Genomic DNA, 16,279 nt, shown 5'->3' with positions numbered 1-16,279 from the left:
CAGGGAGGACCTTTCTTAGCACCTTCAACCTTTTACATGAAAATCGGAGCAGGAAGAACTTGCTTTGTCTTACATCCTTCCTTCCACTTCCTCTGCTGTTGGTCACCATGTTCCTTTCTCTGCTCTGTGTGAGCCATCTGATCTGTCTCTAGCAGGACTTGACTCCTTACCTTCCATTTGTTTTTTCTGAAAGATGATTAGGCTCGAAAAAGAAATTACAAGAGTGAAATTACTTATCACTCTTACTTGGATGCTTGCAGAAAATATTTTTAGACAACTGTATGTGTAGATCATGGTCCTGTAACTACAAGTGTGGACAGCAGCTTCCTTTATCATTTCAAACCTCTGCTTACACAGTTTTTAATGCTATTTCCTGATGCCCAAGGGCGTGGCACTCACAATGGCCAAGAGCACACGTATCTTTGCTCACAGGTACGTGTGCACAAGACTGATGACAGAGGCAAGCTTTAAAGGAAACAGCTTTCTATCTTATTCAGAACCACATGACTGAATTCAATTTCTGTTTCTGACCAGCAAAAAAGTGCTGTTTACATGCAGGAAATGACTCTATTTGCTGACTGCCCTGGATGTCAAACAGATTATTAGGAAATGGTATTTCTCCATTTCTTCTACAAGAATGAAAGATACAAATTACTGAACGCAACGAGATAACAGGCTTTATTTTGTCCCAGGGCATACCACTGCTGAGCAATGAAATAATTAAATTGAGTTCAGACAGCATAATCCACAATTTGCCAGTAGAGTGGTCAGGGAGAGAGGTAACGAAAATCAGCCTGCTACTTTACACAGAGGTACAGCCCAAAGCTCTAAGAATACTTTAAAAAGATTACTAAGTGAGGAGTTCAAAAGTCCTCAGGAACAGTGTGTCTATACATACGTGGAGCTGAAATCAGCCCAGTTGTTGGGGGTCGTGGAGGGCTCTGGAGCGGTCACAGCCACAGGAGCGGGGGTCTCACGCACGGCCAGTTTGGGTGCAGGGGTAGAGGTCGTGTCGGGCCCAGGTTTGACTGGAGCAGGAACCTCGTTTTCTGGGATTTTCTCTGCATAGTTTGCAGGGAACCATCCTGTCTTTCCTTTTAATTCTCCTCCAAGCCAGCCCGGTTCTCCAGTTTGGCTTTCATCCACCTGCAGGAAAGTCACAAAGTTTAACACAAGTGGAGCTAAATCAACCCCCGGAAAGACACCACGCTCTCCACCAGGACAAAGCCCCAAGCCTCTGACCCTGTCGCACGCTGCACAGACATTTCTTCACCCTATGCTAGTCTCAGTGTCTGGAAAAACGGTCTCTAAACATTAACTCTAAAAAAACAGTACGTGTTGTAATTGAAGTTCTTTCTTTGTGCTTTTTTAAAGCTTTTTTGTTTCTTTTTCTAGCAATGGTGGTTAAGATAAAGTGACTAAAGTCCTCAGGCTCATAGTTTAAATTTTTAAAGTTCCCTGGAATTGGAAAGTGATCTGATAGCATTCATCACTCAGGAAGTCATGCAGTTATTAAAAAATAATTTAACTAGCGTTTATTATTTAAAATGGAAAGCAAAGGATGTAATCAACAGTAATCAGTATTCTAAAAATCTCTAATGGGGCGCCTGGGTGGCTCAGTCCTTTGAGTGTCTGACTCTTGATTTTGGCTCAGGTCATGACCCCAGGGTCATGGGTTTGGGTCCCAAGTCAGGCTCCGTGCTGAGTATGGAGCCTGCCTGGGATTCATTCTCTCTCTCTCTCTCTCTCTCTTTCTCTCTCTCTCCACCCCCCCTCCTCCCACTCTCTCAAATTAAAAAAATAATAATAAATTAAAAAAAAACCTTTAAATATCTCTAATAATTAAGCAGTGTTTGTTCAGCACACAGATAAGAACGATACAAACACAGTCTTAGTTTCCTTGGGAACCAAAGCTGACCTTAAGCCATTTTTTTTTTTTTTTAATTTTTTTTTTCAACGTTTATTTATTTTTGGGACAGAGAGAGACAGAGCATGAACGGGGGAGGGGCAGAGAGAGAGGGAGACACAGAATCAGAAACAGGCTCCAGGCTCTGAGCCATCAGCCCAGAGCCCGACGCGGGGCTCGAACTCACGGACCGCGACATCGTGACCTGGCTGAAGTCGGACGCTTAACCGACTGCGCCACCCAGGCGCCCCAACCTTAAGCCATTTAAAAGCTCCATAGACACATGATGAGAAAATCCAGAAAGTGGTTATTCACAGCAACACTGAATTTTATTAATAAGGTCCCATAGTTTTCTTTATATAAATTTAACTTTAATGTCTTAAAAGTGCACATGAGAATACAGAAAGCTGCTGTTTAAAACTCTCACAGAGGCTATTTATTACATCAAGTGCTTTTAGTGTTTGCATTTTAATTCAGATTTAAAAAGATCATTCAAAACCACCAGAATGGTTCTACCAATCTTTATGAGTTACCCCCACAATTTTATGAGCCACATGAGAATGACTTTGGGGGAAAATTACATTCACTATTAGAAAACTAATTTCATTACTATATCAAATAAAGGCCTATCAGAGACCTCCTCTTATTTTTATTTCTTAATATTACTGCCTGAGGAGGTAAAACACTGAACACTGCATCAGACATTAATGTTGTTCTTTAGAGATCACAGAAATGAGTTAACAATGACTTTGCAAATATGGGCAAAAATACCAGTTTTCTAGTTCATTCAAATATACAGTTAAAAAAATAAAATTAAAAAATAAAAATAAATCAAGTCCCAAATTATGGAACCAAACATCTACTATCTGTATTCAGTGCAGAGTAAGCGTAATGTTTGTTAGCATACTTGAATTTTAAAACTGCTTGGGGTGGGGTGGAAAAAGCAGATAGGGCTTACTACTTAACTATACATCTGATTTACAAAATATTCAGTAGGTGGATGATCCTTGTACTCTGCTCCACCTCAGGGAACCCTTAATGTCAGGGGCAAAAGCAATTTTTAAAACTGTGAATTCTCGGGGCGCCTGGGTGGCGCAGTCGGTTAAGCGTCCGACTTCAGCCAGGTCACGATGTCGCGGTCCGTGAGTTCGAGCCCCGCGTCGGGCTCTGGGCTGATGGCTCAGAGCCTGGAGCCTGTTTCCGATTCTGTGTCTCCCTCTCTCTCTGCCCCTCCCCCGTTCATGCTCTGTCTCTCTCTGTCCCAAAAATAAATAAACGTTGAAAAATAAAAATAAAAAAAAACAACTGAATTCTCCAAAAAGGAGTTCCCCGAGATAAACAGCCACACTGCTTCAGAGGTGTTATTTTTTGCTTTATAGTTCTGATATTCTTGCTAACACTTACATCAGATGTGAACACATTAGTCACTTTTCATTCAACTCCCCCACACTGTTTTGTCCTTACGTTCCTTTTTCTGGGCAGCCCCACTCTTTCCCTAGACGAGGACTTAAGATGACATTTTCTTCCACTTGGATTTTATGCTAAACTCAAATGACTAGAAATGCCTTTCTTTCTTCATTTATATTTATTAGTGATTATGACACATTTCAATATTGCCACAGCTTTGCACTGGAAACAGCTGTTTCTAGGCCAAATGGTGCCAGGGGCTCCCCAACTCCTCAGCAAATTCAACAGTCAAGCTCCCATCCCCCTCCACTCATTCTAGGACCAAAGGTGAGCCTAACTCACTAACTTGAGCCTGACACAGTCACTTAGCCTCAAGACAGCAAGGTGTCATCATGATCAGGAGTAGGGCACTGCAATTAGACTGCCCCCCTTTAAATACTAGTTCTACGATTTATTAACTGGGACTGGGCAACCGTCATCTCCTAGTGCCTCAGCTTGTTTGTCTGAAATGGGGATAATAATAGTACCCGTCTTACTAGGGTGGCTATGAGGATTGTTAAATAGTTAAAAACCCTGCCTGGCATATGAGAAGTGTTTAATGATAGACTTTTAAAAGCCATCTTTCCTGTTGTCCAGCTCTGACTCTGTACTGGAGTTCTCTCATTTGGGCTTTGGTCCTGGTCCTTACCCTCACTTTAGGTAACACTCTCCAGTTCTCGGTATGGGGCGTTCTCTGCTCTAGGAACCTGCCTGGGACCTGTAGGGTCTGCTTTCTTGCCAGCAGTAATCCTCTAGGGGCTGGAGTTCAATCCTTGACCATGGCCTGTCGGAAACTTCGACTAGTCTGTCCTGGTAGGACCTCCTCAAATGTCAGCTGCTTTACTCGATTATGTCCTATAATTTACTGTCATTCCTTCGAGACACAGGGTCTTACCTGGTTAACAAGACTTTTGGTGTTGACATCTAGAACTGGATCTGAAGCCCCAACGAAATGTCCTGCCCTGTGGGCAGGTCTAGCTTGTACCCTAGTTAGCTGATCGCACCCAGCCCCCTTCTCCTGATAAGAACAGAAAGCACACTACAGAAAGTACGCTTCACTGCTGAAAGGAGTTTCATATACTTAAGAAGGGGAGAAGATGCCACATCAGCCTCTTATCTGGTCAAACAAGAGTTTCTCCATCACTCAGGGTAGTAGTGAAATCAGCTTTCCCTTTTAACCAAGGAAATTCACTGGTCAACTTTGACCAAACAATAGTCTCAATTAGCCTGATTTGTTCTAATAGGAATCCATTAATTTTAATGAATGACTTAATTTTAAGATTCAGAGGATATAATAAAAATTCACTCTTAACATTAAATTAACCACTTAGAAAAAGCACAAAGGTTTCATAGGAAAGGGAGAAATAGTTCCTCCTGGATTTGGGAAACTTTAGCCCAAATGCCAATCCAGTTGTGGAAAGACAGTACATAAGATTAGAATAGAACGAGAACAGTTAGGCACACAAACTTTGTGACATGGCTGGCTATAATGTGGACTTTAACATATATAAAGTAAATTCATTTATTGGTGGCTAAAAGTCAGGGGGTTCTGAAATCTTAACAGTGTTGGTCTTAATACAATTTCACTTAACCAGTCCCACTGCAACACCTCAAAGCATTTGCAGTCAATCTAGTAGAACCTTATCAAAGTGGGAAACGCAAACCCCAGATAGTTCACACCCATCTGGAATGTCACAGATCTAGCATACAAAATGTTAACATACACTGTATGCTGTAGGGCTTGGATGCAACAGTCAAATGCTCATAGCAGCTGTTAGGGTCAAGGACACATGGCTGAAGCCGGATACCATTACATCTCTTCTCTCAAGGCTTCTATGCTTCATGTCTGCTAAATTCATTTGGTAGCCCAAATATTTCTAAAACCTCTTACCTTGTCACAAAGAAGGGAAATAGAAATTCCCTCTCCCCTCACAATGACACTGAACAAGGACGGCAAAGAGACTTAAACTGTGTACAGACTCAGACCAGCCAGTGTGGTTGTCTGGGATGTGGTAAGGAGTATGGGGGGTAGCACGTGTTTCATGCATTTGCCAGCCTGGAAACAGAACGTTTCCCCCCAAACTTTTGGGTTAGAATATTAAAATAGTTTTCTAAAGCTCTAATCCAGGAAATTCTTCCTCTGTTGTAACTATTCAACCCTGCCCTTGCAGCACAAAAGCAGCTGTAGGCAGTACACAAATGAGTAAGTCTGTGTTCCAATAAAACTTTATGACAAAATAGGCAGTGGGCCACATGTGGACCACTGCTGGAATCGTAATGTACTGGTTCCTCAAAAAGTAAGGATACTATGACCAATTGTTACTAAACAAGCAAGGATACTATGACCAATTGTTACTAAACAAGCCACCCTCAGAAATCGAAGGAAGGCAGGAAAGGAAAGGTATTGACTATATTAAAAAAAAAAAAAAATTCCATCAAGAGGAAAAAAAAAAAGAAAAACAATGAATCTAAGAAGATAAACAATCTTCAGAATGAACTGAACTGGTTGAGGGCTGACAACCACTGAAGAGTGTCTTTTTTTTTTTTTTAAAGCTATTTCTAAGACGGTATTTTCCAGAAATGATTTAGGATTAGTCTTGACAGGAAAAAGGCATTAGGTTAGATCAGTGGTTCCTGTTAGTGACTGCCTAACAGAACGAACCACTTGGAGAAGATTTTGAATCCTGTATTTGGAATAAAGTTCCCAGAGTCTCTGGGGGTGAGCCCTGGAATGGGTTGTTTTTTTAAAACTCCTGAGCCGTTCTGATGTACTCAGTCCTACACCACTGGGACCTGCTGAGTTAGATGATCAGCCTGTGCTCTTAAGACAAACTTCAACAAAATGGCAGTGAGCAAAGAAAGGTCTTCTAATTTCTTATGCTATTCCAATGCATTATGGATGTCAAATGTGATTTAGTCATCCTCCAAATACTGGGACCTTCAGATCAGAGACAGGCCATATCAATGTTCACAGTATCTAAGCCCTAGCTATCAAGGTCAAACTCATTTAAGAAGCTTCCATTAAGAAGTTCTTCCCTGAGCATATCGGTTCATTCGGATTCCTTTCCTCTTAAGCTCCTAGCAGAGTTAGTAAGAATTCCCTGAGAACTTCATCAGGCATTGGCTTTTTCATGTGTTTCTTCCTACCTTTCTAAAAAGATTTGAAACATCAATGGCAGACATCCTCTTGTATTTCTTTATATTATGAACAATATTTAGAATAGGATGATATATAAGACAGCACTTTAATTTTTGTTAACCATGAAAAATTTTTTTTGGAGAAAACTGGACACCAAGTTTTTTCAAGAACAAAATACTTTTTAGAGCTCCCTCCAAGACTACCTATGCTAAAAAAAGGATATGTTAGGTTTTTTTAATCTAACCAGTATAGTCAGCTATTTTTTAAGGAAGTTTGAGAAATCTGAGAATCTTATGATTACTGCGCCCACAAAAATAAGTGAACTCCTGATTATTCAACTAAGAGATTGATAGTAATGTTCTACTACGTATTTTCATGACCATGTTTCTTGACCTCAAACTGTAGGGAATAAAAAATCTGTTACTATCCCATGTCAATTTCTGTAGTTTTTGCACTGACTGTTAACCTCAGGAAGATAATCTAGTTGAGTGTCATTTGGGGTGTCATGTTACATTGTGTGCTATAAAATGAAGACACTGCTGCTGTCCCTTCAGCAAGCCAGTAAATTATGCCCAGCAGTACACATTCCACATTTCATTGTATATTTGGGATGTCTGAGATAGATAAAGCAAACACCATTCCAGTACGGGGTGGACATTCTCTGTTATACTTGTCAAAGTTGGATTAATTTCAGTGTTTCATTTAAAAATTACAAATGCTGATACATTTGTAAGTATGAAAATAATACAAAAGTACAAAAAATTAAACATGAAGACCCCTCTTTACTGCCCAGCAGGAACCAATGTTAATGGTTTCATGTCTGTACTTCAGGACTTGAACTACATACACAAAAACATTCACATGTACACACACACACACACACACACACACATTTTATTTAACCAAAATGCAATTACACTGTGCGTATTGTTTCTGCTTTTTTTTTTTTTTTTTTTTTTTTTTTTTACTGGTGAGCTTATCTGTATATGTAGATCTATACGATTTTTTAAAAACATCTTGATCATACTGTTTAGCTATATGATAATTTATTCAAACTACTCCCTTGCTATACTGGGATGTTCCTTTTTTGCTTTTTTACCAACAATGCTGCAGTGAAGATCCACATGCACATATATTTGTGCAAATGCCAAAAAACAGTCTAACAGAGGGAGAATAACAGAATTTCTGGGTCAAGGGGAATAAGAATTTGAAATTTGAATAGGCATTGTCGAATTGCTTCTCAAATAGCTTAGCCAATTCATACAATCGTGCTGACAGTGTATATTACAACTACTTTCCTACACTTTTGACAAAGCGGGATATTACCAAACTTTTAAATTTGCTCAGTTGAGAAATGAAAAATGCTGTTTTTTTCTTAACCTGCATTTCCTGATCGCCAATGAGATAAAGCCTCTTTTTATATATTTTTAAAATCATTTGCTTTTCTTCTTTTTACTATCTCCTCATATCCTTGGACAACTTTTATAATTTGTGGGTTTCTTTCATATTAACTTTTTGGAGTCTTTATTATGGATGTATTTTGCAGTATACAAGTATAAATTATTTTACATTGTCAAATCTGTCCATTTTTATCATTTATGGCTTCTGGTTTTAGCTCAAAAAGGTATTTCTTTGCCGGGAAATTATTCCAATATTCTCCTTTTAAAAAATTAAGAATTTTATCTTCTAAGCTTAAACTACCTGGAACTTAATTTTTGTCTGTACTCTGAGACAGAGACTTGACAGCCTTCAAGTTAGTCCTTAAATGGAATCTAGCACAGAGAAATCTGGTACACATACTTTTATACCTCTTTTTTCTCTGTTTTCTTTTTTAAGCACAACCTACTGTACAAACTCAAAACATGTTTCTACTTCCACGATAACACCCAAAGGTATGCGTACTTACACAGAATCAAAGCGACTTAAAAGAAGAAAACACTTAATGAGATGTAGACTTCCTGACAGTTACATAGACTTACCCATTCCCCTTTAACCTCCACCAGGAAAGCAAAGGTTTGAAAGCAAGGCAAAATATGTTTAATGAAATGTTTTATTTTTACAGTATATCTAAACTCTATTCATCTAGTCAAGAGGGTGGCTAACTAGCCAATTTGAGGAAAAGTATCATTGTAACAAGACTATGTTTCCAAAGAATACCAATATTTTCTCAGTATAGATCATCTGTAACACTTCTTCATTGTAACATTTTGTAACACTTCCTTATCTCAACAAGAGAACACTACTTTTTCTGTACCTGGTGTTGCAACAAAATCCAGTTTCAAAACGTCAGGCTCTTTTTTTTTTTTTTTCCAGTGTAAAAAAACAAAAAAACATGCTTTGTTATGAGGCCCTATCTGATGTCACCTTGTACTCTCACAAGTTTTAGATTCCTGGTGTCATATTTTACATATTTTAACAATTCAAATGCTTTAAAAGCCACAATAGTTCAAAGACGAGGCTGCATGAATAAAGCTGCTTCAGGCCTAGCAAACACAGCACAGGAAAGAGTCAGTGGTGACGGGGCGGCCTTGAATCACCGTTCATGTGTATGAGGCGGTGCCTCCACCAAAGAGAAAGAGAGGCTCTTTCTGCAAAGAGTGAGTAAGGCTGGCACCCAGGCATTCAAATAGTTTGCTGAATGGAGGCTGGACTATATTTGAAGAGGGTTTGTGACTGTTACAGAGATTCTGACTTGTGAAGAATCTGGATATTTGGTCTTGATTCTCTTATTTCCAGCCCATGACAGGTAGAGAAAAAAACTATCAGAAAAAAAAGGGAGAAATGATTGATATCTCTGAATACCAAACACACTGTTCTTTCTACATATTTTGGTTCACTAAAGACCGTGTTTTCTCCACCCAGAGATCTGATGTATACGTGCGAGAGGAACACGTAAGTAAGGGTGCAATGACCTCTACAACGTTTTTAGTCCAAAGACATGTAATACCAGTATGAGAAGCATGCTTATCTCAATCTTTGACTTTCATAGTTCTTTTAAAATTCGGAACCATCCCCATCTTTAAACAAACAAAAAATGCCCAACAGTAAGTGATGCAAAGTATGACCATTTCTAAGACTCTTATTCTTAAGTTATTAACTAGGTGCAGGAACTACTGTTCTCTTCAGAAAGTGATTTCGGTCAACCACATTGCTTCACTCCTTCTTAAACTGGTTACTATAGTTTGAGTTACACTCATAAGATTATATTTAACTATTACCGTAATTAAAGAAAACAAACTTTGACAAAGCAAAATTCCAAACTCTTTTATCTGCTCATTTGCAGAATAAGAAGGCAGATTCACTGTATGTAATTCATGGCTCTTCACACAATTCAACGATCACACAAAGGGGAAAAAAGATGCACTGATCCGAAAATATAGAAGTTATCATTGGCAATTACGAAAATGATGATAAAGCATTTTGCATTGAAAACTATGTCTTAAAGGACTATTCATAATATGTAAGTGGTAATCTAAACTCTGAAATTACCAGACCTTTATAGATTTAAAAACATGCCAAGGCTGTGATATCAACCCATTTTCTCTAACACCTCTATTTTAAAGTGATGTTAGGATACATTTCTAAATACCATCTTTCATTCTGATAGGAAAGGAAGACTGAGCCCATACTTCAAAAGTCCAGATGCTGGATTACTGGATTTCATACTCGGTGACAATTTCACGCTGTCAAATAAAGTGCAGGAGGAGGACAGGTGCTAATCATTGACAGAAATCACACTTTGACGGGAGTCTTTCTTACCATTACTATATCTCCGGGCTGGATCGTGATCTCATCATGACTTCTGGATTCAAAGGGATAGAGTGCTCGGTAATACACCACCTTTACGTTCTCCTGTGCGGAAATTGTAAGTGGGCCTTTTTCTATTTCCAAAACAGTGGGGAGAAGGGAACAAAAATAAAACATTACACGGAACACATATGCATGACAACAAGCTAAATGAATGACCTCTGCTCTACTGCGGCCCTTACCAACTGAACAAGTTCCATCTATTCAAGAAATTTCTGAAGCACATACTTAGTGCCTAAGGAGAGCCAAATCTGATGTCAGCAACTCAAACCCATCAGAGTCCACTGGCCGACGCTCCCTGAACAAAGGCCATCCCAACGCCAAATGTAGTGAGGCCGTGTTAGGTCCCTGTAGAACAGCCTCCCGGCTCAGGCTCCAGCAGTGCACATCTGTAAAGCATTAATCCCCCTCTTCTCCACCCAGGGTGCCGAGTACAATGCAGCAGCTAGAATGTGACCCCCGAACTGAATCAGCCAAGAAGAAAACTCCTTTGGCAGAAAGTAAAGCCGCGCAACTCTCCATACTAAGAGACACGGAAATGTCGATGTTTTAGGTCCCTAAAGCAATCATGTAAAATGTAAGTGCCGATTTCACCAAGAACAATTATTATTGATAATCCCTGGTGAAGTAAGTCTTCCTCTACGTTTCCCAGGGGAGGGGAAGTGAGCCAAAAGACAGAACTTGTATGAAAATAATTTAGATCTCAAGTAAAAGTTTTCAAAAACGCATGCAAGCAGAAGACATTTTGGCTTCTGGCTAAAACTTAACAATATCTAACCACAGCCCTCAGAACTTTATACCCTAGAGCTGCAAGTATTTAGACACACATCTTTTTTCTCTGAAAAGCGGTGAAGGGAAGGTATTATCTTCATGCGGTCTTCAGCTGGATGATGTGCAGCGAATCTCACTGACCAAAGGAAACAGAAATCCTCATTTTAGGGGCGCCTGGGTGGCTCAGTTGGTTAAGCGTCCAACTCTTGATTTTGGCTCAGGTCATGATCTCATAGTGCGCGGGTTCGAGCCCCACATCGGGTTCTGTTCTGGCAGTGTGGAGCCTGCTTGGGATCCTCTCTCTCTCTCCCTCACTCTCTGCCCCTCCCCGCTTACAAGCTCTGTTTCTCAAAATAAATAAACTTTTAAAAAAGTTATATACAAAAAGAAATCCTCATTAAAAAAAAATTTTTTTTTAATACTTATTTTTGAGAGAGAGAGAGAGAGAGAGAGAGAGAGACAGAGCGTGAGTGGAGGAGGGGCAGAGAGAGAGGGAGACACAGAATCCAAAGCAGGCTCCAGGCTCCGAGCCCAACATGGGGCTGGAACTCATGAACTGCCAGATCATGACCTGAGCTGAAGTTGGACGCTTAACTGATTGAGCCACCCAGGGGCCTCAATCCTCATTTTTATACTAGGAGGCAAGATAAGGAACTTAAAACTAATTGCCTAAGATCGAGTACTGGTGAAATTATTTTCATATCAAAGAAAGCATTAAAACATAAATAAGCTTGCCATCATTTCTCCTAAACCGCAGGCAGGGAGGGTGTGAGACCCAGTTCTGAACCCCACTCCCATTTCTGCCCACTGTAAACAGGAAGCAAACCCTACGGAACAGTGTGCTGCTTTCTTTTCTTTCTGTATATCAATAAAAAGCACACTGATAATCAAACAAAATAAATATGATTTACCATGCAAAGGAAAAAGCAATCACTTTCTTCAGCTGAGTATTATTCTGCAAAGCTGTACAATATTATACAGCCACACAAGAATCTCGAAAATACATTCTAGGTTGCATCTCATGTAAGAGTTCATGTTTTCTAGCGATTTCAAAGTCTTTCATTTACCAGAATTTAAAGAGGCAACTTATGACCAAAGGGCAAAACAAAAGTCACAGTTTTCAAAAGGTAAAGGACACGGCTTTATGCAGTGCAGACTGAAGACAGATCCCTGTAGGCAAGGGGGAAAAGGTGTCATTTCCTGGGGCTGAAACAGCTCAGAAATTCCCAGAGAAAATAGCCAAGTGGAGAAGCAACAGGTTCTTTCCAAATTTGGAACACAGGTTTATGCATGGGGCTTGGAAAGGAAAACTCATGCCACTTTTGTCTACAAAAGACTCTGGACGCCAGTGTAATAGGGACCAAAGGTTGGCACGGTGGTGGAAGATTAAACAGGCATCTCGTGATCCTAGAGAATGAACACCTGCACGGTCGAGAAAAGGACACTGGCATTCTCACCTCTATGGAAGGAGCCAAGACAGGGCCTGTTAGACATGGAAATTTCTCAGGAAGATCTGGGAGAGAAAACTCATTTGCCAGAATGACTTTTGGCCCCTAATACCTGTGGTGGACCAGGGTGCCTGGACAGCTGGCTTGGCGGGTTCTTGATGCTGATGGAAAAGCCGACTCATCTTGTCCTGTGTGTCCGGTTTGCCCTTCTCCTCACCGTCCTTCTTCTTGACACTCTCCTCCCTTCGGAGTTTCTCTTCATCGTGAATCTTCCTTGGCCGCTGCTGCTCATTGTCCGGCTGCGTGTGCTCAGTCCACAGCTTGTCCCTCTCCTGAGCTCGTCTGTCAACAAAAAGCTTGATTACTGCGAGGAAGCAATTCCAGTTTACCACTGCTGTGGTCTCTTCACAAAAAAGCTCCGTCTAGTCAATGGAATGCTAAACACGGAGGGGATACTGTTCCTCAGATGGGGCAGTCTGAGTCCATGAAACAAAGGCTCTCAGGGCTCTGATTCTGAGTGCAATGAAACCACACGACTCAGAAAAACACAGAAAGAAGATTTCTGATGTATTTTGTGAAGTAGTTAGAAGAATAACAAAGATACTTCTCGATGAGAAGACTGGTCTTTCACCACCAAAACCCCTAACACGCACAGGAACAAACATCCGTGATGAGGGAGCACACCCCGATGAACACGCATGCAGGTCCCCCAAAAACTGAAGCTGAAAGCAACAGATGAGTTGGAACCCTCGAGGCAGCGGCCACCCATTACTGAATAGTCTCTATGCATCTTCCTGAATTTGACAACTAACCTTCTGTTTGTCAAAACAGCTGATGCGAAAAGTGTAATTAAATCTAGGCCCTGACATATAAGAAGACCTCATCCTGAAACCCACAGGAGACAACTAGGGGTGGATTTTCTCTCACCCCATACAGTCTATGAAATCAGAAAACACTTTAAATGAAACTCATGTGCCAAACTAAACAATATGATGATAGTAATAACTAGTCCTCCTCCTGCATTAACTCCATAGGTCTTCACACCAGGTGGGGAGGTCCTATTATTGTCCCCATTTTACACATAAGTGCCTTGTCTGAAGCCACACAGCCACACCTGCCTGGGGCTCAATCCCAGGCAGCCTGGTTCTAGGCTCCACATACTGAACCACTGTCCTATGACATGGCCAAAGCACAAAGGTCATCTCCCGGAATTAGGACACTGCCAAAAGAACATAATATAAGCAAATAAAACTTGTATTCTCCATTTAAAAAATATTATATTTATTTCTACGCTGTATGAATGTGAAAATTTGGTGCAGTAAAATTCTTAGCTTAAATCTCTAACATTTTACTTAAATTTTTCAAAACATCTTTTAAGAAAGCACAAAAAAATTGTTGTCATTCATAACAACAACAAAACCACAATAAAAATGTACTTAATATTTTCTACTAATGTAAGACATCATGTAACTTCTGAACTTAATTTTTGGTTTTATTTATATGATTGTAAGCAGAAAATCTACCCTTTTTGTATTATGATATTTTGCATTGATTTCTCCTCTGCAGAAATATGAAAGTTTAGTGCAGTTTAATGTGAATAATCAAAGCGTCTTATCAACTTTGAAGATAAGAAAAGGATGGAGTTAGAGTTAATCAGCACATCCAAGAAATGAATCCTTGAATCAAGCCCCAAGAAAACCATAAAACAATCCTCTAAACTGGTTAGAGACCCTACCCACCTATCCATTGGTAAACTATGTGGGTCCACTTATATGGGGATATTTCACACTACAGTGCTGTAAATGTATTTTCTCTTTCTTATGATTTTAACATTTTATTTGTCTAGCTTACCTTATTGTAAGAACATAGTATATAATATAGACAACACAACAAAATATGTGTTAGTTATAGGCTTCCTTCCAATCAACAGTAGGCTATTAGTAGCTAAGTTTTGGGCGGAGTCAAAAGTTATACTCAGATTTCCAACTGAGCAGGGGTCTGCGCCCCTAACCTCCTTGTTGTTCAAGGGTTAACTGAACTATAGACACCCACAACAAAGTGTGCACCCTCTGGGTAGTTAAACTGAGCTCAGCTCACTAAGGTCAATGACTTGTCTAACGTATGTTTCTTCATCTTTTTATTCTAATTTCAATAACCAATTTTTACAACGTATACTGTGTCATTGAAATATTTGGTCATTTTTGTTTCTTAGAGTCAAAAATTAATTGCAATTTAAGACGCAAATATCCAGTAACAAAATCAGACACCCCGCAAGTGAACAAATATGTTTCTACAACTTACTATAGAAAGTTACAAGTAATAATAACAAACCACAAACACAAATATTCAAACAAAAACAAACAAAAAAGTGTGTCTGTATCTTCAACAGCAGCAGCAGCAAATTTTCTCCTTTTGTACTCAAGTTTAATTTGCAGTTGAAGAAAATAAGAAAGAAGTCAGAGTAGCACGCGGTCAGTCCTGCTGGAGAAAGCCTGCGTGGCGACCACTCAGGGGCTTTGATTTCAAACCCAGCGCTCAGGACAGCCACTGTTATAAAAAGGCTGTGAACTGGAAACGTATTTTGGTCATTGGCATGCAAATGAGCATACCAAGTGTCCTCATTTCCTTGTATAATTCCATTTATCTACATAGTAGTAGCTTGGGAGAGCTCTGGAAACTCACCAAAAACTTCAGGGGGTACTTACATATGCAAAGATTTATATATACACGTATTTGTGCTTGTGCGTGCGCGCGCGCGCGCACACACACACACACACACACACACACACACACTAAAGACTGAAGCAAAGCCCTTGCAAAAGCCCCGCAAGGAAGAATAAATACTCAACGTTTCTTCCTGATGGCCACACAATCCACGAGAAGACTTACCTTTGGGCTTCTTCTTTTTGTTTTTCTAATTCTATGATCTTTCGCTCTTGTTCTTTCTGTTTCAGACGTTCGGCCTCTATGGACTTTTGTTTCTGGAGTTGTTGCTTATTATGTATTTCTCTCAGTTCCTGCAAACAACCAGGAAACAGTTCATGTAATGACATGAGGTGACTGGCATTTCCACCATTTATTAGCATGCAACATTTCATAGTGGGGAAGTCTAGACATTCAGGAGACTAACATCTCAGATTTAAAAAAAAAAAAAAGTGCTAATTTGGAAAACTGAAATCACTCTACATTTTGACATGAGTATCTCCAAAAGCTGTTCTAGTTTATATTCTAGTGAGTCATAAGACATTACACCATTTTCCATTACATGCTTTAGAAGGAACTTGCTAGTGAAGGGTATTAGAGAAGCTACATTGTTCAAGACTCGGCAGTAGAGGGGCGATTGGGTAGCTCAGTTGGTGAAGCATCTGACTCTTGATTTTGGGTCATGATCTTATGGTTTGTGGGATCGAGCCCCACATCGGGCTTTGTGCTGACGCTGCAGAGCCTGCTTGGGATTCTCTCTCAGCCCCTCCCCTGCTTGGGCATGTGTGAGCTCTCTCTCAAAATAAATAAACATTAAAAAAACAAACAAACAGGGGCGCCTGGGTGGCGCAGTCGGTTAAGTGTCCGACTTCAGCCAGGTCACGATCTCGCGGTCCGTGAGTTCGAGCCCCGCATCAGGCTCTGGGCTGATGGCTCAGAGCCTGGAGCCTGTTTCCGATTCTGTGTCTCCCTCTCTCTCTGCCCCTCCCCCGTTCATGCTCTGTCTCTCTCTGTCCCAAAAATAAATAAAAAAAACGTTGAAAAAAAAAATTAAAAAAC

At 40.1% G+C, this 16,279-nt stretch overlaps 1 protein-coding gene across 6 annotated transcripts in view; it reads right to left on the bottom strand.

The window, feature by feature from the left end:
• The window catches only part of ITSN1 (intersectin 1), a 223,966-nt gene that overhangs the window by 72,650 nt on the left and 135,037 nt on the right, over nt 1-16,279 (bottom strand). For 4 of the 6 annotated variants that reach the window (XM_030328381.2, XM_030328377.2, XM_030328376.2 and 1 more), the window contains exons 17-21: nt 15,407-15,534; nt 12,630-12,859; nt 10,251-10,372; nt 8,471-8,485; nt 899-1,146 (exon numbers count right to left, since the gene is read on the bottom strand). In XM_030328381.2, coding sequence (XP_030184241.1) covers nt 899-1,146; nt 8,471-8,485; nt 10,251-10,372; nt 12,630-12,859; nt 15,407-15,534 — 743 coding nt within the window. The remainder of the gene's footprint in view (nt 1-898; nt 1,147-8,470; nt 8,486-10,250; nt 10,373-12,629; nt 12,860-15,406; nt 15,535-16,279) is intronic. The other 2 variants (XM_030328378.2, XM_030328380.2) reach the window with 1 other exon arrangement.

The sequence above is a fragment of the Lynx canadensis genome, chromosome C2, assembly GCF_007474595.2.
Source record: "Lynx canadensis isolate LIC74 chromosome C2, mLynCan4.pri.v2, whole genome shotgun sequence".
Lineage (NCBI taxonomy): Eukaryota > Metazoa > Chordata > Mammalia > Carnivora > Felidae > Lynx > Lynx canadensis.
Note: the sequence above shows the minus strand (reverse complement) of the source record. Positions and strands in the feature narration are given on the sequence as shown.